The following is a 26,622-nucleotide window of genomic DNA, read 5'->3' as shown; positions in this document are numbered from 1 at the left end:
AGAACAGACAAGCATCTCGAACTCTGAGGATTACCTGGGAAGGAATCCCACTGGAGCATTGCAGCACACCCAAATACCTGGGAGCCACTCTGGATTGTGACTTACAAGAAGCACTGCTTGACTATCAAGCAAAATGTGGGTGCTAGAAATAATATCATATGAAAGCTGACTGCAAAACCTGGAGATCACAACCAAACACAATGAAGACACCTGCCCTTGTGCTTTGCTACTCTGCTGCTGAGTACGCATGCCCAGTGTGGAATACATCTCACCATGTTAAAACAGTGGATGTGCCGCTTAATGAGACACACCACATTATCACAGGATGTCTATGCCCAACACCAATGAAGAAATTATACTGCTTAGCCAGTATCGCACCATCTGATATCCGTCGGGAAGCAGCAGTAGGCAATGAAAGGACCAAGGCATTGACATCTCCGGCTCATCCTCTGTTCGGATATCAGCCAGCATGACAATGACGTAAAGAAAGAAACAGCTTCCTAAGTTCTACAGAGATACTCACAGGAACACCTCAGCAAGCAAGAGTCCAAAAGTGGCAGGTTAAAACCCTGAACCTCAATCAGTGGCTGAGACTGGAATTGAAATTCCTTCCTGGGCCTACAGAAGACTAGGAAACTTGGAAGGTACTGAACAGACTGAACTCTGACACCACGGGATGCAGAGGCAACGTTAAGAAATGGGGATATAAAGTGGAGTCCATGACATGTGAGTATGGACAAGAGCAAACCACCTACCACAATGCAACCTGAGCCCTGCCACATGCACAATGGAGGACCTTCTCACAGTGACATCAGAGGCATTCCAAGTGGCCAGCTTCTGGTCAAAAGACATTTAGCACAATGCCAAGTTTTTAATAAAAATATATTTGTACTTTAGTTGTTGTTATTCTAAAGTTTTGATTTTTATATATGCTTTTATTTTGTTATGTTGACTGTTTTTAATTGCACTTTTATGAATGCATGGCATCGAATCGTGCCAATCTGTAACCCGCCCTGAGTCGCCGTATGATTGAGAAAGGTGGACTATAAATGTTGTAAATAAATAAATAAAATATTGTGGCACGGCACGGTCTGGTTTATGCCAGACCCTTTGCAGTTCGATTTTGAGGTCTTGATAGCATCTGAGTTTTTCCTGTTGTTTTTCAATGCGACTGTCACCTGATATGGCGACATCAATAATCCAGACTTTTTCCTTTTCCACAATCATGATGCCTGGTGTATTGTGTTCCAAAACTTTGTCAGTCTGGATTCGTAAGTCCCACAGTATTTCTGCATGTTCATTTTCCACGACCTTTGCGGGTTTATGATCCCACTAATTCTTTACTGCCGGCAGGTGGTACTTGTGACATAAGTTCCAGTGAATCACCTGGGCCACAGAGCTGTGTCTTTGTTTGTAGTCCGTCTGTGCGATTTTCTTGCAACAGCTGAGGATATGATCCATGGTTTCATCAGCTTCCTTGCACAGTCTGCATTTTAGGTCATCTGCTGATTTTTCAATCCTGGCCTTAATTGCATTGGTTCTGATGGCTTGCTCCTTGGCTGCAAGAATCAGGCCTTCTGTCTCCTTCAGGGTTCCATTCGTGAGCCATAACCAGGTCTCCTCCTCGTCAACTTTTCCTTCAATCTTCTCAAGGAACTGCCCATGCAAGGCTTTGTTGTGCCAGCTGTCACCTCTGGTTTGTAGTGTAGTTTTCTTGTACTGATTCTTTTGTCTACTGTGCTTTGAGAAGTTTCCGATTATTGACCTCAATTGAGAAGTTTCCGATTATTGACCTCAATTATTGACCAATTATTGACCTCAATTCTCAAGGAACTGCCCATGCAAGGCTTTGTTGTGCCAGCTGTCACCTCTGGTTTGTAGTGTAGTTTTCTTGTACTGATTCTTTTGTCTACTGTGCTTTGAGAAGTTTCCGATTATTGACTTCAATTGAGAAGTTTCCGATTATTGACCTCAATTATTGACCAATTATTGACCTCAATTCTCAAGGAACTGCCCATGCAAGGCTTTGTTGTGCCAGCTGTCACCTCTGGTTTGTAGTGTAGTTTTCTTGTACTGATTCTTTTGTCTACTGTGCTTTGAGAAGTTTCCGATTATTGACCTCAATTAAAGTTTCCGATTATTGACCTCAATTGACCTGATTATTGACCTCCGATTATTGACCTCAATTATTGACCTTGACATATTCTGCCAGGGTGTGTTTTTCTTCTTCGACTGCTTGTTTTACTTGTAAAAGTCCTCTGCCACCGGACTTTCTAGGCAGATAGAGCCGGTCAACATCACTGCGAGGATGTAATGAATTATGAATGGTCATGAGTTTTCTTGTTTTTCTGTCTAAATTGTCCAGTTCTGTCTGCGTCCAGTTTATGATGCCAGCAGTATATATTATTATTATTATTGCTTATTATTATTATTATTATTATTATTACTATTTTATTAAAACCAGCTCTATGGTCTGCTCCCACCATCTGTTAGGCAAAGAAATAATACCTTTGAGGGTCCTATCCGCATTTTTGAAAAGTGAGCTGCTTCCCACATCACCTTGGGAGAAGAATAGTAAGTACATCCTGCTACACATTGCCTAAATACATACCTCGGCAATAATCTCGAGGGTCCTCTTGTTCTTCGTCATCAGACCCGAGGAGACCCCCTCTGATTGCAGCAGGGAGAGGCAAGGGAGGTATTGAGGGGTTGCATGATGCATCCTCTAAGCAGAGTGGACTCAGCGGCCTTGAAAGGGGCAGCCAAGGAAAAGAGAGAAACAAGTCAGCATAAGACACCAAGAATATAACAACATGCACGTATTTAGTTTCATTTTTATCTTGCTTCTCCTGATCACGGTAATCTATTTAGAGATATCCTTCACTCCTTTCTGAGTGAACCACCCTTGAAAGAACTGTGAAGTTACTGGGATATTAAAGCTTCATTTGTTCATGTTCTTCCCCTTTAACTCGATCAATTTTTGTGACATGTCAGGGCAGAGGCTTATCTTTTTTCCAATTACGTTTTAAGAAAAAAAACAAAACAGAAATGCCATCACCATCTTCCGCAATATTTTGTACCTACCTACTGCCTCCAAGTCCCTCTTGTTCTGTTTCCCCCATCTCAAAATATACACAGGGGAGGGAATCACAGAGGCTAATCATAAATGGCAATTGGGTATATATTGGTTGACGTGGATCAACCAACACTTTTCAGTTGTGTTTCTGGTGTCTTCTTCTCTAAGGAGAAGGCACAACCCGTCAGAGGAGAAGTTGGATCTGAGTCGCCGACGTCCGGTGGCCTTTGGGATGGAGACGGGAAGACCCTGCCCAAGCAGAGCAGGCTGGTGCCCAGCTTCTTTCTCCGTCCCACATGTTCCTCTAATTAGTAAAAGAGGAATTAATACTGTGTGAGCTCAGAGCCCTCCTCCCCGTCACAGCCCAAATGCGCACAGAGACAAGAGGCCGACGGGGGTTTAAAAATAGCCCCGCAGACCCCAGCAGCTGCCACCCAGGATGGGAATGGCATTTGGGAGGAGGGGGTGGGACCGGCCAGGGAAAGCAGCCCGCTCTGGTTGGCGTGGGACCCGCTCCAACAAGGAGTAATCCTGGGTCCTAACCAGACGACTGCAGGTGTGGCCTCACGTGTTTGGATGAGTCTCCATAAAAGAAACACAATCCCTTTCAAAAATCTCAGCAACCAGGGAGAAGAGTTTTAACGACTGGACGATGCGACGGGAAAATGATTTTAGTAATGAGACGTGGAGGACTTGTGTTTTATGCCTTTTAGTGTTTCTACTGCTTTTATATGGTCTATATTATATGTTAATGTTTTAAATTGTCATATAAGATGACTGGGCATATAAGACATGGGACCCGTGTGTGTGTGTGTGTGTGTGTATTGACTCAAAAGCATTATTCTTTACAGTGCATATCCAAAATATACTTTTCTATGCCAGTACCTGAAAAATCTATCTTTGTGAACTACATTTCCCAGCACCTTCCACCCCTGCCAGTGGGACGTGTCATCTAATTGGCTATTGGGTTTTTGAAAGTCACACCCTGTTTGCGATCCTGTTTCACACAGGGCTTGTTTTGTTGCATTCTGACCATAGCATGAAAGGAATTAGTTAAAAATACGATATATAAGACGACTGGGCCTATAAGACGACCCCCAACTTTTCCAGTTAAAATATAGTTTGGGATATACTCGCCGTATAAGACTACCTCTCTTCCAACACACACCAAATAAATTTTTAAAAGCATCAGATTTTATTTCAATATGACAATTTTCCTATTACTGTACCTCCTTCTCTGCCTCTCAGATCTCGCACCTGCACCACTTCACTGCAGTCTTCAGGAGCGAAATCTGAGAGGCAGAGGAGGAGGTACGGTAATAGGATAAAAGGAAGGGCCAGGCAGGTAAAAGAGATGTGTTTTTCTGGGCCCAGAGACACTCTATCTCTTTTTTCCATACCCCGGGCACCCCGAAAGCCTGCAGCTTGCTCCGCCCTTCACTTACACCTTCTCGGTGAGGCGCCCCTTCACCTCACCATCGGGACTGCATTAAGTCCACAAGTCCTGATCAATGGATTTTCTTCTACCATAGTTGTACAGTGTTGCCCTTAATGCTTTCATACAGTCACTGCATATGGCAGTTGTGTGGCCACTGCCATTTTTGAGCTCCCCCCACCATATGCAGCAACCACAGATTCTCCAATCCGGATTGGAAGTTTCAGCACCTGCTCTGTAAGACGACTCCCAGCGTATAAGACTACTACCACGTACAGGACGGCTCCCATGCATAAGGGTACTCCCTCATATAAGACGACCCCTGACTTTTTAGAAGATTTTCTTGGGTTAAAAAGTAGTCTTATACGCCAGAATATATGGGTATATTTTATGTTTTTGGGGCATTAATTGCCAATTGTAAACCGCCTTGAGTCGGGCTGAGAGAGGCAGTATATAAATATGGTAAGTCTATATAAATAAAAATGTAATGTTCGTTTGTGGGAAAAACATAACTCAGAAATCAAACCACTGGATGGATTGACATGAAATTCTGACACAATACACCTAATAGTCCAACAAGTGTCCATCATCCCTAAAAACACACACAAAAACAGCAGAACGGACTTTACCTCCCCCCAAATAAACTATCTATATAAAAAAAATGTAATGTAACACACACACACACACACAAAACCCCAGCAGAACAAACTTAAAAACCCCAAAAATACACCATATATACATATACACATACACTGATATACATATGCACATGTACACATTCATACACACACACGTATATGTATGCACAAACACACACAAATATATACATATACACACATACATATACATACACACATATATACACATGCACATATACATGCACACATACATATATACATATCCACAGGCACATACATATCCACATACATACCTATATACACACAAATATGCATACAGACAAGCGCACACATATACACAATATGCATGTACACGTATAAACACACAAATACAGAAATATGTGCACACACATATATATATATACACACACACATACACACACACAAAACACAAATAAACAGACTGGGACACAGCAACGCGTGGAAGGGAATGGCTAGTATATACATATATGTATATTCATATACATATACACATGCACACACACATGCACACACACATATATATGCAATCACACACAAATATACACATATATACACACACATATATATACACCTACACACATACAGATATATATACACATATATACACACATATATGCATACACACAAGCATACACATATACAAAATCTATATAAATAAAAATGTAATGTTCGTTTGTGGGATTAACATAACTCAAAAACCACTGGATGAACTGACACTAAATTTGGACACAATACACCTATCAGGCCAAGGAGTGATCATCACTCATAAAAACACTGAAAGACACAGTAGAAGGGACATAAAAAGCCTAAAAAAGCAAAAAGATGCTACAGCACATGCGCAAAGCCACATATATACACATATGCACATACATACTCACACAAAACACATATATACAGACTGGGCCACAGCAACACGTGGCAGAAGACAGCTAGTAATAAATAGATAGATAGATAGATAGATAGATAGATAGATAGATAGAGATAGAAAGAACAGCCTTCAAATGTCCAAATTTGCAATGCAGACTTTTTGGGGGGAGGGGCGGGGAGATAGGTGGATCTGAAACAACATGCAAACACAGGAGCCTTCCTTTGCAACCACAACTCCCATGCAACTGGGTATGGACGTTGTTTAGTTTCTCATCATTTCTCCCCTCTTTGGGCACTATTCCTCACAACAAATCAATCTCCCCAAATACATACAATACGCATTAACCTATGCGACTCTGTCCCTCATCCACAGTTTTCATAATAAAGTCCCTCAGCATCACCATCCAACTACAAAATTTCCCTATGGACCCTACTCATTTGAGAGGCAACCAGCTTAATACAACAATACAACAAACATTAGGTTGGGTTGCTGTGAATTTTCCGTACTGTCTGGCCATGTTCCAGAAAACTCACACCAACGCAGTGATTCCGGCCATGAAAGCCTTCGAAAACACTTAGGTTCTTCATTTGACTTTATTTTCGATCATCTAAAACCACAAAGTTGGATGAAGTCAGTATCACGCTGCCAAATGATAAACAGAACCGTACTGCAGAAGCAGCCATCTTATGATAAGGAAACATTTTGTATTTCTCAGGTCACACTTAACAGGGAGTATGTTCTACTAAGGCAGCAACTCCCATTATTATCTATATAAATAAAAATGTAATGTTCGTTTGTGGGATTAACATAACTCAAAAACCACTGGGGGAATTGACACCAAATTTGGACACAAGACACCTAACAACCCAATGTATGTCCTTCACTCATAAAAACACTGAAATACACAGCAGAAGGGACTTAAAAAGCCCCCAAAAGCTAAATGATGAAAACGTAAATGACAATACAGAAAAAAAGGGAAGGGGAAAAAAACAAACGAACAAAGAGGGAGGGAGGGAGAAAGAAGGAAAGGGAGAAGGAAGCATGGAAGCAAAGAGAGAAAGAAGGAAGGAAAGAGGTAGAGAAGGAAGAAAGGAGAGAAAGAAGGAGGGAAAGAAAAAGGAGGAAGGAAAGAAACTTAGAGAAGGAAGGAAGGAGAGAAAGAAAGAAAAAAGGGAAAGAAAGAAGGAAAGAGGGAGCGAAGGAAGGAGGGAAGATGTAGAGAATGAGAGAGGGAAGGAAAGAAGGAAAGAAAGAAGGAAGAAAAGAGAGACAGCAGAAGAGAAAGAAAAAGTGGGAAGGAAGGAAAGAGATAGAGAAGGAAGAAGAGAAGGAAAGACAGGAAGAAAGGAAGGAAGGAGTGAAGGAAGGAAAGAGGGAGTGAAGGAAGGAAGGAAGGAAGGAAGGAAGGAAGGAAGGAAGGAGTGAAAGAGGGAAGGTTGGCCACAGCAACGCGTGGCGGGTACAGCTAGTCTATATAAATAAAAATGTAATGTTCGTTTGTGGGATTAACATAACTCAAAAACTACTGGACGAACTGACACCAAACTTGGACACAATACACCTATCAGACCAAGGAGTGAACATCACTCAAAAAATTGATTTTGTCATTTGGGAGTTGTAGTTCCTGGGATTTATAGTTCACCTACAATCAAAGAGCATTCTGGACCCCACCAATGATAGAATTGGGCCAAACTTTCCACACAGAACCCCCGTGACCAACAAAAAATACTGTGTTTTCTGATGGTCTTTGGCAACCCCTCTAACACCCCTTTATGACCTCCGCAGGGGTCCCGACCCCCAGGTTGAGAAATGGTGCCTTAAGGCCATCCAGTCCAACTCCCTTCACCAGGGAAAGAAAACATAACCAAAGCATCATAGATTTGAAAAGGACCCCTAAAGAAGGACAATGATATGTTGCATGTTCCAGAGTAGGCAACCGGACAATTTCCACAACACTGACAAAACAATACTGTTTACCCACAAGCATAAAGAAATTACATATATTAGAAACCAACACTTTCTCGTTACTTTATTTTCCAGATCACCAGACTGGGCCACAGCAATGAGTGGCAGGGGACGGCTAGTTATCTATATAAATAAAAATGTGAAGTTCGTTTGTGGGTTTAACATAACCCAAAAACCACTGGACGAATTGCCAACAAATTTGGACACAATATACCTATCAGGCCAACAAGTGACCATCACTCATAAAAACACTGAAAAACACAACAGAAGGGGCTTAAAAAGCCAAAAGATGATACAGCGCATACACAAAAACAACTCCCCCTGGCAATCAAAACACACAATAGCATATCCACACTCTCTTCCGGACTACCTCTCCCAGCATCCCCTAGACCAGGCCCTTTAGGAGAGGAGGATGAGCCGAATGCACTACTTCCAAGACGCAAGCTTTATTCTCCTTGGATTTCTTTGAGAGCATCCCAATTCCTGCATATTTCCAATTTCCTATTTCTGGACTGCAACTCCCAGCAATCCTCCAGATAGATAGATAGATAGATAGATAGATAGATAGATAGATTAGATTAGATTAGATTAGATTAGATTAGATTAGATTAGATTAGATAGAGGGAGATAGGTAGGTAGATAGATTGATTGATCAGGAGGGCTGCTGGGAGTTGCAGTTCAAGAATAGGTAGAGAAGGAAGAATGAAGAGGAGGAAGGGAAAGAAAAGGGGGGAAGGAAGGGAAGAGAAGGAAGGAAGAAGAGAAAGGGGGGAAAAGGGAAGGAAGGAGAGAAAGAAAGGAGGAGAGAAAAGGGGAGGAAAGGTTGACCCCAGCAATGTGTGGTGGGTACAGATAGTTCTGTTAAGTTTGACTGGTCCTTCAAGTATTTTGGTCATCACTTTGGACCAGCCTCAGCCATTTTAGCCACTGGTCAGAGATTTTGTGAGCTGAAGTCCAAAACACCTAGAATGCGAGAGTTCAGGATGACTGTGCTAAGATAATAAATCTTACTATTTAAAGGTATATGAACATATGCATACACACACATAAATACCTTGAAATTTTTTGATGTGAACAAATTGCTCAATACTTAAAATGTATTAAGCTACTTTTGATCCAGATGTACACAGATTTCTTAATACAGTGGTTCTCAACCTGTGGGTCTCCAGGTGTTTTTGCCTACAACTCCCAGAAATCCCAGCCAGTTTACCAGCTGTTAGGATTTCTGGGAGTTGAAGGCCAAAACATCTGGGGACCCACAGATTGAGAACTACTGACCCATGAGATCCTTGAAATGGCAGATATTTGGAGGCAGAAGTCACTTGCAGATGATTTGCCTTTTAGAGACAGACCCAAAAAATTAGCCCTCAAAAATATTCAAGGCTTACATTTAAGGTACAGCTTTCCCTTGAAATTAGACAATTTGGTCCATCCCTTAAGTCACCTCCAGATTGGACTACTGTAATGCCCTCTACGTGGGGCTGCCCTTGAAAATGGCCCAGAAATTTCAATTGGTTCAACGAGCAGCGGTCAGGTTGTTAACTGGTGCTCCTTACAGGGAGTGGTCAACCCTCCTGTTTAAGGAGCTCCACTGGCTGCCGTTCATTTTCCGGTCCCAATTCAAGGTGCAGGTTCTTACCTACAAAGCCCTGAACGGTTTGGGACCCGTCTACCTGCGTGACCGCATCTCTGTGTACGAACCCACACGATCTCTTTGATCATCTGGAGAGGCCCTGCTCACGCTCCCACTTCCTTCGCAGGCACGATTGCTGGGAACGAGGGAGAGAGCCTTCTCGGTGGTGGCCCCTCGACTCCGGAACTCGCTTCCCAAGGACATCCGGGATGCCCAACTCTAGCAATTTTTAGGAGGAGCCTAAAAACGTGGTTGTTCCAGTGTGCCTTTCCAGAATAATGAATTTCTCAGCAATATGCCCTCAAAATGCACTTTAGTATTGATTTAGGATCGATTGATTTGCACGCCCTATCCCCTCCAAAAAATTTCCATCCCAGTTATATCCTACCTTGCTCATGCCCAGCATTATTTTTTTTAATTTTAAATTTTACATTTGGCCCAGCCATAGGTTTTAAATGTTTGTTGTGTTACTGTACTGCTTTATTTTATTTTATTTTTGTTTATGAGATGTATTTTAACTGTTTTTGTATCGTTTGTTGCTATTGTTTTATTATTGATGTGTTGTGGGCTCAGCCTCATGTAAGCTGCACCGAGTCCTTGGGGAGATGGTAGCGGGGTATAAATAAAGTTTATTATTATTTATTTATTAAATCAGGCATGCCCAAAGTCCAGCTCGGGGCTAATTGTGACCCCTGTTAAAATTTCTACTAGCCCTTTCTTTCCATGCATCCATTGCTTCTTTCCTCCCTCCCTCCCTTTCCTGACCACAATCAAAGCCCTCCTGACAGATGGCCATGCCACCTCTGTTGAAAACCCTCCAGAGAAGACTCCACCAGACTCTTGAAGGCACACAACAACAACTGTAATTAACTTGGCTCTCTCATCAGCCAAAAGGAGCCCACACTTCTCATTGAACAAATGGTATGTTGATGTTGGTTAAAACTGTTCTTCATTTTATATATTGCATTGTTTTTTCGTAGTTTTATTTTGCACTAAAAATAATACATATGACATGAGAGAAGTCTCTCACAAGGATGATTAAAAAATCAAATCATCCAGGCGTCCCCTGGGCAACGTCCTTGCAGACGGCCAATTCTCTCACACCAGAAGCGACTTGGAGTTTCTCAAGTCGCTCCTGACATGACAAAAAAAAAAGTGTGCATAGGAATGCATTCATGTTTTTTTCAAATTATAGTCTGGCCCCTCAACAGGCTAAAGGACTGTGAACTAGCCCTCGACTTAAAAAGTTTGTGGACACTCCTGACTTAAATCATTAAACTATTCATCCATTATAGATACTGTACAGCAGTGGTTCTCAACCTTCCTAATGCCGCGACCCCTTAATACAGTTCCTCATGTTGTGGTGACCCCCAACCATAAAATATTTTTTGTTGCCACTTCATAACTATAGTGTTGCTACTGTTTTGAATCATAATGTAAATATCTGATAGGCAGGATGGATGTATTTCCATTCACTGGACCAAATTTAGCACAAATACCTGATACGTCCAAATTTTAGTACGGGGGGGGGGGGGTGATTTTGTCATTGAGGAGTTGTAGTTGCTGGGATTTATAGTTCACCTACAAAGAGCATTCTGAACTCCACCAATGATGGAAATGAACCAAATTTGGCATACAAAAGCAACAGAAAATACTGGAAGGGTTTGGTGGGCATTGACCTTGAGTTTGGGAGTTGTAGTTCACCTACATCCAGAGAGCACTGTGGACTCAAACAATGATGGATCTGGACCAAACTTGGCATGAAGACTCAATATGCCCAAACGTGAACACTAGTGGAGTTTGGGGAAAATAGACCTTGACATTTGGGAGTTGTAGTTGCTGGGATTTATAGTTCACCTACAATCAAATAGCATTCTGAACCCCACCAATGATAGAATTGGGCCAAACTTCCAACACAGAACCCCCACGACCGGCAGAAAATACTGTGTTTTCTGATGGTCTTTGGCGACCCCTCTGACACCCCCTCATGACCCTCCCGGGGGTCCTGACCCCCAGGTTGAGAAATACTGTTCTATACCAAGTACTTGGGGGGGGGGGGGGGTGATTTTGTCATTGAGGAGTTGTAGTTGCTGGGATTTATAGTTCACCTACAAAGAGCATTCTGAACTCTATCAATGATGGAAGTGAACACTGGGAGGGTTTGGTGGGCATTGACCTTGAGTTTGGGAGTTGTAGTTCACCCACATCCAGAGAGCACTGTGGACTCAAACAATGATGGATCTGGACCAAACTTGGCACTGGTGGAGTTTGGGGAAAATAGACCTTGACATTTGGGAGTTGTAGTTGCTGGGATTTATAGTTCACCCACAATCAAATAGCATTCTGAACCCCACCAATGATAGAATTGGGCCAAACTTCCCACACAGAACCCCCATGACCAACAGAAAACTGTGTTTTCTGATGGTCTTTGGCGACCCCTCTGACACCCCGTCATGACCCTCCCAGGGGTCCCGATCCCCAGGTTGAGAAATACTGCTGTACAGCAAAATATACCTGACCAAGTTTATGAACCAAAGGGGCCTACAGTATGACCACATGGTTGCCACAAGTTACGTACAATGGCAGCAATGCAGCGCAAGCAAAGACAACAAAGTCTCCCATCCTAAGAAGCAGGATAATGGGAACCAAAAAGGAGACAAGAGGTAAAGGCCCCAAGGAAAGCCAAGGTAACCAGCATAATTTAGATTCTATTGTTTGCAACTGATGAACAGCTAAGCCTAGTGTGAAATCACTGAATTACTTATCATTTTTCATCTCCATCTCACGCATCAGTGAAGCAGCACACGCTACAAAGCCCTTCCTGCAAAAAATGAGCAAAAGTGTTGCCACTGCAGTAAGATCGCTGTTATGTTGTGTCTGCGTGTGTTTCGTATTACTTTTCCTAAAAGGGATTAAGCCTGATTTGCACAGCCGTGCCCATGATTTGGCTCTCTCCAACCTCAGCTGTTTTCAGCCGAATGTGTAAATTGACTCCACCGAATTGCCATTCATGCTGAGGTTCTTTATGAGATGTCACGCCTCAGATGGTCCATTCACACATGCACATCATCCAGAGCCGAATATGCCTGTGTAAAGCCAACCATCTGCAAGGCAGTAAAAGTTAGCTGAGCGTGGGCAACGGCCAAAGACGGGGGCTGATGTGAAATTCCTCCCTTCACGCGATTTCGGTACGGAGTCACACCAACAAAGTTGGCCCATTCACAAGTGAGGCTCATCACAGAGAGGTATAGGTTCAGCATTCCTTAGGTGGAATTCTGAAAAATCAGAAATATAGTTGTCCCTGTACATCTGCAGTTTTGGCATTTGCAGATTTGACGATTCACAAATTTGAATTAGCCTGAAGAAGAGAAGGCTGAGAGGAGACATGATAGCCATGGATAAATATGTGAGAGGAAGTCATAGGGAGGAGGGAGCTAACTGCAACGTGCTCTATGTGGGGCTTCCTTTGAGGACGGTTCGGAAACTTCAGCTAGTCCAACGGGCGGCAGCCAGATTACTAACCGGGGTGATATACAGGGAGCATACCACTCCCTGTTATGTCAGCTCCACTAGCTGCCAGTCCATCTCCGAGCCCAATTCAAAGTGCTGGTTTTGACCTATAAAGCTCTATACAGTTCTAGCCCAGCTTACCTGTCCGAACGCATCCACCCCTACGTCCCACCTCGTAATCTAAGATCATCTCTCGCTCCCGTCAACAGCACAAATGCATCTGGCGGGGACGATGGACAGGGCCTTCTCAGCTGTGGCCCCCCACCTCTGGAACATACTCCCAAATGAGGTAAGATCCGCTCCCTCACTCCTAGCTTTTAGGAAAAAAATTAAATCATGGTTCTGGGACCAGGCCTCCGGACAGTAGATGTATGTAGCATTTTAGAGGGACATTGACTGGAACGGCGATTTGACTGACAAGACTGTTTTATTGTTTTAATGCTTGTTGATGTATTATTTTAATTGTGATTTATGTTTAATTGTGGTTTTACTATTGTAATTGTTTGTATTGGCATCGTATCGGTGCCCAAAGTATGGAATTGAATCTTGCCATTATTTATGTGTAAACTGCTTTGAGTCCCTCCAGGGGTGAGAAAGGCGCTATATACATACTGTAAATAAACAAACAAACAAACAAACAAATTAACTTGTTTTCTGCTGCCCTGGAGACTAGGATGTGGAACAAGGGCTTCAAACTACAAGAAAGGAGATTCCACCTGAACACTAGGAAGAACTTCCTGACTGTGAGAGCTGTTCAGCAGTGGAACTCTCTGCCCCGGAGTGTGGTAGAGGCTCCTTCTTTGGAAGCTTTTAAACAGAGGCTGGATGGCCATCTGTCGGAGGTGTTTGAATGCGATTTTCCTGCTTCTTGGCAAGGGGTTGGATTAGATGGTCCACAAGGTCTCTTCCAACTCTGTAATTCTATGATTAAAATATTAATTCTAGAAAACTCTAGGTCTTCCAGCACAACTCAGGGTCAATTTCTTGCAGTCCTGCTGGAGGAACTTGCGATTCTCCCTAGAAATGTCTATTTCCTTTAGTGCGATTCCATGGTCAACTTCCAGAAGTCAATAAGAGTAATTTTTTAAAGAAAAGATAGGCATTTCTACCCAGTCAATCTTAATTATGAATTTTAAACTTTCATCTTGTGTTCACTATATTTAATTTTTCTTCTGTGTACTTTATCTTTATAGATATACGTTTAAGTATCTTTATTTCAGCAGCTATCTGTGACCTGTTAGCAGATTAGTCCAAAAATATAACATCAAAGGTTGCCACATTTGCAGTTGCAGCCCAAAATGTTAGAGCTAAATTTGTAAAGTCCACAGCGGAAGCTAGAAATGGAAATGGAATCCGTTTGGGATAATGCAAATCAGATTTTGTTATTGTTATCATGTCAACAGGGATTGTCACTGCTACTGTAATTTGAAAGAGCTGGTTTATAAAATAACTTTTAATGTTTATATTGAAAAGTGTATACTGTACTTTTAAAAGTTGTCATGGCCTATGGCTAGTACAATAAACAACTCCTTCATTCAGAAGTAAGTGCAACACGATCAGAATGGTTCCTGGACTAAGACTTTGAATTTGTGTGGTTTTAATAATTGGTTTTTAATGTATAGATGTTCTTTAATTTTTGTGATTTTAATGTATGTGTGTTGTTTTACAAGTTTGTTTATATGGCATTGAATTTTTGCCAATTTGTAAGCCACTCTTAAATCCCCTTCGGGGTGAGAAGGGCGGGATATAAATACAGTAAATAAATAAATATTTTATATAATGTTTATGATTATGTGTTTTAGCTATGAGGAGAGGTAAGAAATAAAATTATCATTATTTATTATTATTATTATTATTATTATTATTATTATTATTATTATTTGAAACACAACAAGATTAGTACACAGCAAACAAGATCACTATGCTAGCTTTTATATTCGATCCCACGTTGGACACTTCCCAAGTGTCTAGGACTGTGTGATGTATTGGTGAATAATGCATACAGATCCCAGTAAGGTTGCCTTTTGCAACTGGCAGATGATAATGTTGTCAGCGCCAATTGTATTTAAGTGCAGGCCAAGGTCTTTAGGCACTGCACCCAATGTGCCGACTACCACTTGGACCACCTTTACTGGCTTGTACCAGAGTCTTTGAATTATTATTATTATTATTGGGTTGTTGTAGGTTTTTTCAGGCTACATGGCCATGTGAGGCATTTTCTTCTGACGTTTCGCCTGCATCTATGGCAAGCATCCTCAGAGGTAGTGAGGATGCTTGCCATAGATGCAGGCGAAACGTCAGGAGAGAATGCCTATAGAACATGGCCATATAGCCCGAAAAAATCTACAACAACCCAGTGATTCTGGCCACGAAAGCCTTCGGCAATAGATTATTATTATTATTATTATTATTATTATTATGCCTGCCATAGATGTGGATGAAATGTCAGGAGAGAATGTTTCTGAAACACGGCCATACAGCTCAGAAGACTCACAGCAACCCATCGTTGTTGTTGTTGTTATTTACTCGTGGTATTTCACTTTCACATGGGGCCTGTGCCCCTAACCTAGGCAAATACGGACAGCTGATTGTACTCCAAAACTGCCTAAGCAAGTGATACCTTTTGCTTTCTTTAATGCGAGTGCACAAAATAATTCTAAATATTGCACGTAAAATTACCTTTGTGCTATGCATATAAGTTGCATATACATCACAGGGCCCTTCCAGACAGGCCCATTATCCCAGAATCTGATCCCAGGTTTTCTGCTTTAACCTGGGTTATATGAGTCTCCTCTGCCAGATAATTTGGGATAAACAGAAAACCTGGGATCAGATCCTGGGATATAGGGCCCATCCGGAAGGACCCATAGACAAAATTTTGTTTAGACATAGGTCCCATCTCCAAGGGCCCTTCCATACAGCCATATAACCCAGAATATCAAGGCAGGGGCCCAGGATTATATGTACCATTACAGGTATTCCAAAATTCAGAAAGATCTGACATCCAGAAGGATCTGAAATGCAATCCTTTTGGATAAGGGCTACTCAACATGTCTACGCTGCAGAATAAATGCAATTTTAACTGTGTGGCTCAATGCTATGGAGTCCTGGGGATTGTAGTTTGGGGAGGCACCAGCACTCTTTGGCCAAGAAGACTAAAGACTTTGTAAAACTAAAACTAGCATGATTCCATTGCACTGAGCCATGGCAGTGAAATCAGTGTCACACTGAGGTATAAAATAATACTAATAATAACAACAATAACTATTATTACTATTCTGTCTTGTAGTATTATAAGTGTAGTTTGAGACCACCAGGAGAGGTGGGTAAGAAATAAAATAATAATAATAATAATAATAATAACTATTATTACTATTCTTTGTAGAATTATAAGTGTAACAAATAATAACAAATAATATTACAAATAATAATAATAATAATAATAATAACAACAATAAATATTATTACTATTCTGTCTTTTAGAATTATAAGTGTAGTTTGAGACTACCAGGAGAGGTGGGTAAGAAATAATAATAATAATAATAATAATAATAACTATTATTACTATTCTGTCTTGTAAAATTATAAGTGTAGTTTGAGACTACCAGGAGAGGTGGGTAAGAAATAATAATAATAATAATAATAATAATAACTATTATTACTATTCTGTCTTGTAAAATTATAAGTGTAGTTTGAGACTACCAGGAGAGGTGGGTAAGAAATAATAATAATAATAATAATAATAATAATAATAATAATAATCTGTCTTGTTGATGTACCCTTGTAGAGAGGAGAGATGGGGTATAAATAATAATAATAATAATAATAATAATAATAATAATTCACTATGGGTATTATTATTATTATTTATACCCCGCTTTAACAACAGGAAAAACTCAGCCGTTATCAGGACCTCAAAATCGAACTGCAAAGGCTCTGGCATAAACCAGTACAGGTGATCCCAGTGGTCATCGGCACATGGGGTGCCGTGCCAAAAGATCTCAGCCGGCATTTGGAAACAATAAACATTGACAAAATCACGATCTGTCAACTGCAAAAGGCCACCTTACTTGGATCTGAACACATCATTCGAAAATAAATCACACAGTCCTAGACGCTTGGAAAGTGTTCGACTTGTGATTTTGTGATACAAAATCCAGCACATAAATCTCGTTTGCTGTGACAGTAAAATAATAATAATAATAATAATAATACCCATAGTGAAACTTTTGGCTTCTATTGTTTTACATCTACAAACTGTCTTTCATTGTACAACATTATTAGACATACTGTAAAATAAAATAAAGTAAATGCCTTCAGCGAAGATCCTTGTAAAGCAAGCCTGACAAGGGCATTGACAGTGTAAAATTATAAGAGTAATTTGAGACCAATGGAATGGCTCCAGGCTATGGATTCATGGAAGTTGCAGCTTTGCAAGGTTTTCAGCAAATTATAATGATGCCGGCTGCAAAAATTCCAATATTTTTACCTTAATTTGCTTTGTTTAGATCCTGGCTGTTTCTTCCCAACGTAAGCTGCAAAATCATATATGTTATTATTTAATTCTTGTTAATCCATGGTTACTTTTGATGTAGATGTGGATTTGTTTTAGGTTAGGGTGGGGTGGATTATTTTGTCTAGTTTTTATTGCATTGAATTTTTGCCGATATGTGTTGCTAACTGCCCTGATTCCCCTTGGAGAGATAAGGCAGGCTATAAATAAAGCATAATTATTATTGGGTTGTTGTCGGTTTTTTCAGGCTATATGGCCATGTTCTAGAGGCATTCTCTCCTGACATTTCGCCTGCATCTATGGCAAGCATCCTCAGAGGTAGTGAGGTCTGTTGGAACTAGGAAAATGGGTTTATATATCTGTGGAATGACCAGGGTGGGACATTATTATTATGTATTTTACTGTGTTGTTATTGTGTTTGGAATGCCCAACATTTTAAATTTTAATCCTTACAGTTGGCCCTGCCACAGGTTTTTAAATGCGTCGTGTCATTATTGTATTGTTTTGCTTTGTTATGAGTTATTTATAGTTGTATTGTCGTTATGTTTTATGATGTATTTGGGCTCGGCCTCTTGTAAGCCGCACCAAGTCCTGCGGGAGATGGTAGCGGGGTATAAATAAAGGTTTGTTATTTATTATTTTATTATTATTATGGTTTTAAGGTAAAGGTTTTCCCCTGATATTAAGTCTAGTTATGTCTGACTCTGGTGGGCGGTGCTCATCTCTATTTCTAAGCCGAAGAGTTGTCCATAGACACCTCCAAGGTCATGTGGCCGGCATGACCGCATGGAGCACCGCTACCTTCCTGCCAGAGCGGTACCTATTGATCTACTCACATTTGCATGTTTCCGAACTGCTAGGTTGGCAGAAGTTAGGGCTGACAGCGGAAGCTCACGCCGCTCCCCAGAATTGAACCTGCGACCTTTCGGTCAACAAGCTCAGCAGCTCAGTGCTTTAACCCTCTGCGCTGTTGGGCTTGGCCTCATGTAAGCTGTCCTGAGTCCCCATTGGAGAGATGGTGGCAGGGTATTAAATACATTTTATTAATATTATTATTATGGTTTTAAGGTAATGGTTTTCCCCTGACATTAAGTCTAGTTATGTCCGACTCTGGGGGTGATGCTCATCTCCATTTCTAAGCCGAAGAGCCGGCGTTGTCGACAGACACCTCCACAGTCATGTGGCCGGCATGACTGCATGGAATGCCGTTACCTTCCTGCCAGAGCGGTACCTATTGATCTACTCACATTTGCATGTTTTCGAACTGCTAGGTTGGCAGAATAATAATAATAAATAATAAACTGGGGCTGACAGCAGAAGCTGGGGCTGACAGCGGAAGCTCACGCCGCTCCCCGAAATTGAACCTGTGACCTTTCGGTCAACAAGCTCAGCAGCTCAGCGCTTTAACCCACTGCGCGATCGAGGGCTTGTAATATGCTGTGGAGCTTGGCCTCATGTAAGCCACCCCGAGTTCCCATTGGGGAGATGGTGGCAGGGTATTAAATACATTTTATTATTATTATTATTATTATTATTATGCCATGCCACTGAGCCGGGGCAGTCGAAGTGGCATCAAACTGCATTGGTTCCCCAATGTAGATGCACCTGCCCTGCTAGACCAGATCTGCTCCAGATCTTACCCCTGAAAACCCACTGAGGCTGTATCTACATTGCCCTTTATCCTATGTTCTGATCCCAGAGTATCTGCTTTAAACTGGATTATATGAGTCTACACTGCCAGATAATCTGGGATAATAAAATAATCTGGGATCAGAACCTGGGATATAGGGGCAGTGTGGAAGGGGTCTGAGCCTGCTCTGTAACCCCCAAACCAGGCTGGCTTCCAAAAAGGGGGGTCCCACAGCATGTTGCCCCCCAGAGCAAAAGTGAATGCAATCCATTGCCTGGCCTCCCCCCCAAAAAAAGAAACCCTTCCAGCCAGGGCTCACCCAGTGGGGGTCTCGCTTTCCGCGGGTGGAGGAGGGGGCACCCCCTTTTCCTTCTTGTGCTTCTTCTTCTTGCCTCGGCCATTGCCTGCAATCCCAAAGAAGAGGAGGAGAACCTATTTAGGGGTGAACGTGGGCTTGGAGGAAAGATCCCTCTGCTTCCAAAACTTTCCCAGCCAGGCAGAAGGGAACTCAACCCAAGAAGAGGCACAACACCCACACCCACCCATTCACCACCCCCCAACTCAGCCTCCTTTCTTTTAGGATCTGTGCCACCCTTCCTCCCCAATGCACGCCTCCCCTCTTTTCTTTTGCTGTTGGGATCCCAAGCATTACCTTTTTTGCTGCTCATGGCCCCCCCAGCCCCTGTGAGCTCCATGCAAGCTCCAAGAGCCCCTTGCGCATGCGCAGACCAGCCCTCTCCCAGCTGCAAGAGCTGCTTGGGCTTCCACCACGTGAGGTTGGGAGGGAGGAGGAGGAGGAGGAGACTTTTGCTGGGTCCACACTGCCATAGAAAGCAGGTTGCAACTGCATGACAGGCTCACTGTAGATTCCATGCAATGCAATGTACAGGCATGGGCAATCCATGGTTCTAAATAGTGCTAATGTAATTACAAAACTAGAGGGCTCTGGTGCTTTGCTTCTAAAGTGTTGCTAAAGTTCTGGTGGTGAAAATTTCAGAACTCGATCAAATTCATTATTATTTCATTGTTGGCAATTTTTAATGACAGAAACTTGTGCTCCAGCTGTGCCTGTTCCTTGGATAGTCTGATCTGGCCATGGTGGTCCATGCTCTTGTCACATCCCGAATATTTATTTATTTATTTATTTACAGTATTTATTAGGCTTGTTTGATCAATCAGTGGTTCGATTCTAAAGTCAATTCCTATTTTCACAGAAAAAAAAGTTCTAAACTTTTCGAACCTTTCGAGACTTCCGAATCTTTAATAGTTTGAAAGTATTATTTCCTGTTTCATTGCGTGGTCTCTACTTTGAAAGTAGTTGTTTTATTCCAGGAGTGGGGTTTTGTTTTTGTTTTCTTTTGTCTTGGCAGGAGCAACTTGAGAAACTGCAAGTCGCTTCTGGTGTGAGAATTGGCAGTCTGCAAGGATGTTGCCCAGGGGACGCCCAGATGATTTGGTGTTTTTATTATCCTTGTGGGAGGCTTCTCTCATGTCCCCACATGAGGAGCTGGAGCTGATAGAGGGAGCTCATCCGCCTCTCCCCGGATTTGAACCTGTGACCTGTCGGTCTTCAGTCCTGCCGGCACAGGGGTTTAACCCACTGCGCTACTGGGGGCTCCAGGAGTGGGTTATAACTCGCTTCTGTGACTTTGGAACTGGCTCCCTTTGGCGACTGGGGGGAGGTGGGGTGGATCCATGCTTCTCCCTTGTGGCTTGCTTCTGCGACTTTGGGGCTGGCTGCATTTGGCGGCTTGGGGGGGAGGCAAAGCAAATCCGTGCTTCTCCCTTATAACTCGCTTGAAGCATGGATTTGCTCCGCTTCTTCCTCAAGCCATTAAAGCCAGCCAGTTTTAAAGTCACAGAGGCGAGTTGTAAGGGAGGGGCTGTCGCTTCACTGTCCATCTGCGACACCGATGAAGTACTTTCCGCATTCCCCGCATGCTTTTGCTGGAGATTTTTATGGCCTTGTAAATTTGTTAAATTAGCCTCTCCACACATAGGTGGTACCTAAATTTCCTACTTGACAGATGCAACTGTCTTTCGGGTTGCAAAGGTTGACAACAAGCTACACAATTGGCCGGAAGCTCACTCCAACCCGGGCTGGCTTCGAACTCATGACCTTTCGGTCAGTAGTGATCTTAATGCAGCTGACACCCAGCCAGCTGCGGCACAATCCTGGTAGATTACTGCAATGCGCTCTACGTGGGGCTGCCTTTGAAGACTGTTCGGGAACTTCAGCGAGTCCAACAGGCAGCAGCCAGACTACTTACTGGAGCGACATACAGGGAGCATACTTCCACCCCCTGCTGTGTCAGCTCCACTGGCTGCCTGTCCAGTTCCGAGCATAATTCAAGGTGCTGGCATGTAGCCGGGGGGGGGGGGGGCGCTCGGGGGGCTTCAGCTGCCCCCCCCCCCAAATTCTCATGGTGGTTCGCAAAAAGGCCTTACTGGTGCATTATTTAAACTGTTATGTTTATTCATATCATGATCTGATCACCATACTCAATATATCCCATATGCATGGGGGTATTGGGGTAATGATACAAAAGATTTGCTAGGCTAGACCCTCTTTCACTCAGACTCAGCCCCCCCCAAAACTCAGCCCCCCCGAACCCCCCCTGAAAAAAATTCAGCCCCCTCCCCTCCCGAAACGAAATCCTGGCTACGGGCCTGGTGCTGGCCTTGACCTATAAAGCCCTACATGGTTCTGGCCCAGCTTACTTGTCTGAACGTATCTCCCCTTATGTCCCACCTCGAAATTTATGATATTCCTGGGAGGCCCTGCTCTCAATCCCACCTTTGTTGCAAATGTGTTTGGTGGGGATGAGGGGCAGGGCCTTCTTGGCTGTGGTCCCCTGCTTGTGCAACCCGTTCCCCAGCAAAATTAGGTCAACTGCTTCCCTCCTTTCCTTTAAGAAAAAGTTGAAGATGTGGCTATGGGACCAGGCATTTGGATAGGCATTCAGATAGCAGGTTGACAACAAAAATGATGACAATGCTATGGAAAACGGACTATGAACTGGCTTCGGATTAAGTTGTTGACTGTAGAACTCGGACTGTTGTACTATTTTAAATGGTTTTAATCTAATTTAATGTTTACTTATTATGTAACTCTTGTTTTATTTCTTGTATATATGGGACATCGAATTGTAAGCCGCCCTGAGTCCCCCTGCGGGGGTAGAGAAGGTTGGGGTACAAATATTTGAAATAAATAAACCAATTAAGTCCAGTCGTGTCCAACTCTGGGGGTTGGTGCTCATCTCCATTTCTAAGCCGAAGAGCCAGTGTTGTCCGTAGACACCTCAAAGGTAATGTAGCTGGCATGACTACATCGAGCACTGTTACCTTCCCTCCGGAGCAGTACCTATTGATGTACTCACATTTGCATGTTTTCAAACTGCTAGGTTGGCAGACGCTGGGGCTGACAGCAGGAGCTCACGCCGCTCCCCGGATTCGAACCTGCGACCTTTCAGCCAACAAGTTCAGCAGCTCAGTGCTTTAACCCGCTGCGCCACCGGGGGCTCCAGAACCAATTAGGAACTACCATTTATAACCAATTTTTGAAAGTTTTGTTAAAGTTCTGAAATTGCCACCACCAAAACTTTAGCAACACTTTAGAAGCAAAGCACCAGCGCCCCCTAGTTTTGTAAGTACTTTAGAACTATTTATAATCATGGATTGCCCATGACTAGCAGTGTAACTGGATTTTGTGATCAATGGAGAGCCATACAATGTAGTGTAACTGGATTATATGGTCATATAGACCCACACAGTTCAGTTCCACTGCATTGTATATTGGTCCTCCATAGGCATTGGCAAACTTTGGCCCTCCAGGTGTTTTGGACTTCAACTCCCACAATTCCAGAATTAATGTAGTTTGACACCATAGCTCAATGCTAACTAAATAGAATCCTGGGAGTTGTAGTTTTACAAACTCTTTACTCTTATGTATTGTCGAAGGCTTTCATGGCCGGAATCACTCAGTTCTTGTGGGTTTTTTCGGGCTATATGGCCATGTTCTAGAGGCATTTCTCCTGACGTTTCGCCTGCATCTCTTACCTTCCAAATAGTGCCGGTGCCTCACCAAATGACTAAGATTCCATAGCATTGAGCCATGGTGGTTAAAGGTGGTGTCAAACTGTGTTAATTCTACAGTGTAGATGCACCTTTGCTACACTGTGGAAACCTTGGTATAACAAGTTGAGCATTGGGACTACAGGTGCATCTACACCAGGGGTCCTCAAACTAAGGCCCGGGGGCCGGATGCGGCCCTCCAAGGTCATTTACCCAGCCCTCGCTCAGGGTCAACCTAAGTCTGAAACGACTTGAAAGCACACAAAAACGACAACAATCCTATCTCATCAGCCAAAAGCAGGCCCACACTTCCCATTGAGATACGAATAGGTTTATATTTGTTAAATTGTTCTTCATTTTAATTATTGTATTGTTTTTGAGTGATTTTTGCACTACCAATAAGATATGTGGTATGCACAGGAATTCATTCATGTTTTTTTCAAATTATAATCTGGCCCTCCAACAGTTTGAGGAACTGTGACCTGGCCCTCTGTTTAAAAAGTTTGTGAACTCCTGATCTACACTGTAGAATTAATGCAGCGCAACATCACTATGGCTCAATGCTATGGAATCCTAGGAGTTATCTCAACACTCAGATTGCTACCAAGGTTTCCACAATGTAGCAAAGGCACATCTATACTATAGAATTAACACAGTTTGACACCACATTTAACCACCATGGCTCAATGCTATGGAATCATAGTTGTTTGGTGAGACGCCGGCACTATTTGGCAGGTAAGAGTAAAGAGTTTGTAAAACAATTGCCAGGATTCTATAGCGCATTGAGCTGTGGTGTCAGACTGAATTAATTTTGTCATATAAATGAACCCATCACTTGGGATTCTGGAAGCCAAGTGTCATAAAAAGAGAAGAAATAATCTCATGTGTCGTGATTATATTCCTTTTTGTGGCCGGAATCACTGGGTTGCTGTGAGTTTTCTGGGCTGCATTGCCATATTCCAGAAGCGTTCTCTCCTGACGTTTTACCCACATCTATAGCAGGCATCTTCAGAGGTTGTGAGGTTTTTTACTGCTATTTTTACACTATTTTTACTGCTAGATATAGGTACATCTTTAGGGAATATCTCCACCCTGTGGCAGAATAATTTGGCTGGATTTCAGTACTATTTGGAATGAGCATAGCAGGTGGGTCATCTACACGGCCATAGAATGCAGGTTGAAGCTGCATAAACTGCATTGTATGAGTCTACACTGACCATACAATGCAACTTTATTTGCATAATATTGCATTTTATGTCAGATTGGGCTTTTGTTATGGGTATTAAAATATTTGGTGGGCCAGTATTGTATTAATCCCTACATCAGACAACTAGAGAGGGTGGCTAAGAGAAGAGCTCTATCCCAAGCATGGGCAAACTTTGCTCTCCAAGTGTTTCGGATTCCAACTCCCACAATTCCTAACAGCCAGTAGGAGTTGAAGTCCAAAACACCTGGAGGGGCGAAGTTTGCCCATGCCTGCTCTATTCCAAACTGACTCTGGCTTCAATCCCAGTGCATGGAATCATACTTAACACATCCTTTTCTCTACTGTTGTGTGTCCAAGTCAACCAACTTATGATGACCATAAGGCAACCCTATCACAGGGTTTTCTTGGCAGAATGTGTTCAGAGAGCCTTTGCCTTCCTCTGAGGCTGAGAGTGTGTGACTCGCCCAAAGTGCTCCAATGGATTTCCAAGAAAGAGTGGGAATTTGAACCATGGTCTGGAGTCATACAACACACAACCACTGTGCCATGCTGGCTCTGAAGAGACATTTTCTACATACAGACATTGTTATCATTATCATTTTTTTCTAAGGACAGTCATGCTTTCATGCTTGACTCAACACCTTAAAGCTTTAAGGACATTTAATCAACTACCAAGCTTGCAAACTTTGTGTTTTGTTTGTTTGTTTGTTAAAAAATGCAATACACTGTTTGGTTTGTTCCTGACACGATAAATAAAGTCATTCTAGACAATTCTAATAATGGGTTGTTGTAGGTTTTACGGGCTGTATGGCCATGTTCTAGAAGCATTATCTCCTGATGTTTCGCCTGCATCTGTGGCAAGCATCCTCAGACGGCCAATTCTCTCACACCAGAAGCGACTTGCAGTTTCTCAAGTCGCTCCTGACATGACAAAAAAAATGTACTCGCAACTTATCTGGACCAGTCCAGAGGTTGATAAAATTATATTGTGGATAGATTATTTGGGGTCTCTTACAGAACACTGTAAGTTGGGGTCATCCCATAAGCCTGATCTGTACAAGGTTCAAGAGGCAGTATATCTTCTCATAAAGTATAGTTACCATAAAGTGGGCCCTTGATATTTGCTGGAGTTCGAGTCCAGGAATATCCCACTCCTCGTGGATACCGAAATTAATGCATGCTCAAGTTCCATTATATTTTCAATTGCATGTTCACAAAGGATCACCGCCGTGTCGTGGCGCTGAAGCTTGAGCACCTCAATGATGTCATGAGCGAAAACATGAAGGGCCACCCAAGACGGAACGGTCATGGCAGAGAGGTCAGACCAAGCGTGATCCCTGGGGAAGGCAATGGCAAACCACCCCAGTATCCTTGCCAAGAAAACTAAATGGACCAGTACAACCATAGAGATGTTGGTATGCCATTGGAAGATGGGTCTCCCAGGTCAGAAGATGGCCAAAATGCTACTGGGGAGGAGCAGAGGATAAGTTCAACCAGCCCCAGATGTGATGACGCAGGTAGCTCAAAGCCGAAAGGAAGGCTAGCGGCCGACAGTACTGGAGGTGAACGACGAATCCGGTGCTCTAAAGATCAACACACCATAGGAACCTGGAATGTAAGATCTATGAGCCAGGGCAAATTGGATGTTGTTATTGGTGAGATGTCAAGACTAAAGATAGACATTCTGGGGATCAGCGAACTGAAATGGACTAGAATGGGCCACTTCACATCAGATGACCACCAGATCTACTACTGTGGACAAGAGGAACATCGAAGAAATGGAGTAGCCTTCATAATTAATAAGAAATTCGCTAAAGCAGTGCTTGGATACAACCCAAAAAATGACAGAATGGTCTCAATTCGAGTGCAAGGAAAGCCTTTCAACATCACAGTGATCCAAATATACGCCCCAACCACAGCTGCTGAAGAAGCAGAAGTAGATCAGTTCTATGAGGATCTGCAGGACCTACTGGATAATACACCAAAAAGAGACATTATTTTCGTTACAGGAGACTGGAATGCCAAGGTGGGAAGTCAAATGACAACTGGGAT

The 26,622-nt window shown here is 42.6% G+C and overlaps 1 protein-coding gene across 1 annotated transcript in view; it reads right to left on the bottom strand.

Moving 5' to 3' along the window:
- Positions 1–20,046, bottom strand: part of SRPK3 (SRSF protein kinase 3) — a 69,824-nt gene extending 49,778 nt beyond the window's left edge. Inside the window, exons 1-3 of the mRNA XM_067464202.1 lie at positions 19,942–20,046; positions 19,609–19,693; positions 2,612–2,748 (exon numbers count right to left, since the gene is read on the bottom strand). Coding sequence (XP_067320303.1) covers positions 2,612–2,748; positions 19,609–19,693; positions 19,942–19,984 — 265 coding nt within the window. The 5' untranslated portion in view covers positions 19,985–20,046. The remainder of the gene's footprint in view (positions 1–2,611; positions 2,749–19,608; positions 19,694–19,941) is intronic.
- Between the last annotated feature and the right edge of the window lie 6,576 nt (positions 20,047–26,622).

The sequence above is a fragment of the Anolis sagrei genome, chromosome 2 (genome assembly GCF_037176765.1).
Source record: "Anolis sagrei isolate rAnoSag1 chromosome 2, rAnoSag1.mat, whole genome shotgun sequence".
In the NCBI taxonomy this organism is placed as follows: domain Eukaryota; kingdom Metazoa; phylum Chordata; class Lepidosauria; order Squamata; family Dactyloidae; genus Anolis; species Anolis sagrei.
This window is presented reverse-complemented; position numbering and strand designations above follow the sequence as displayed.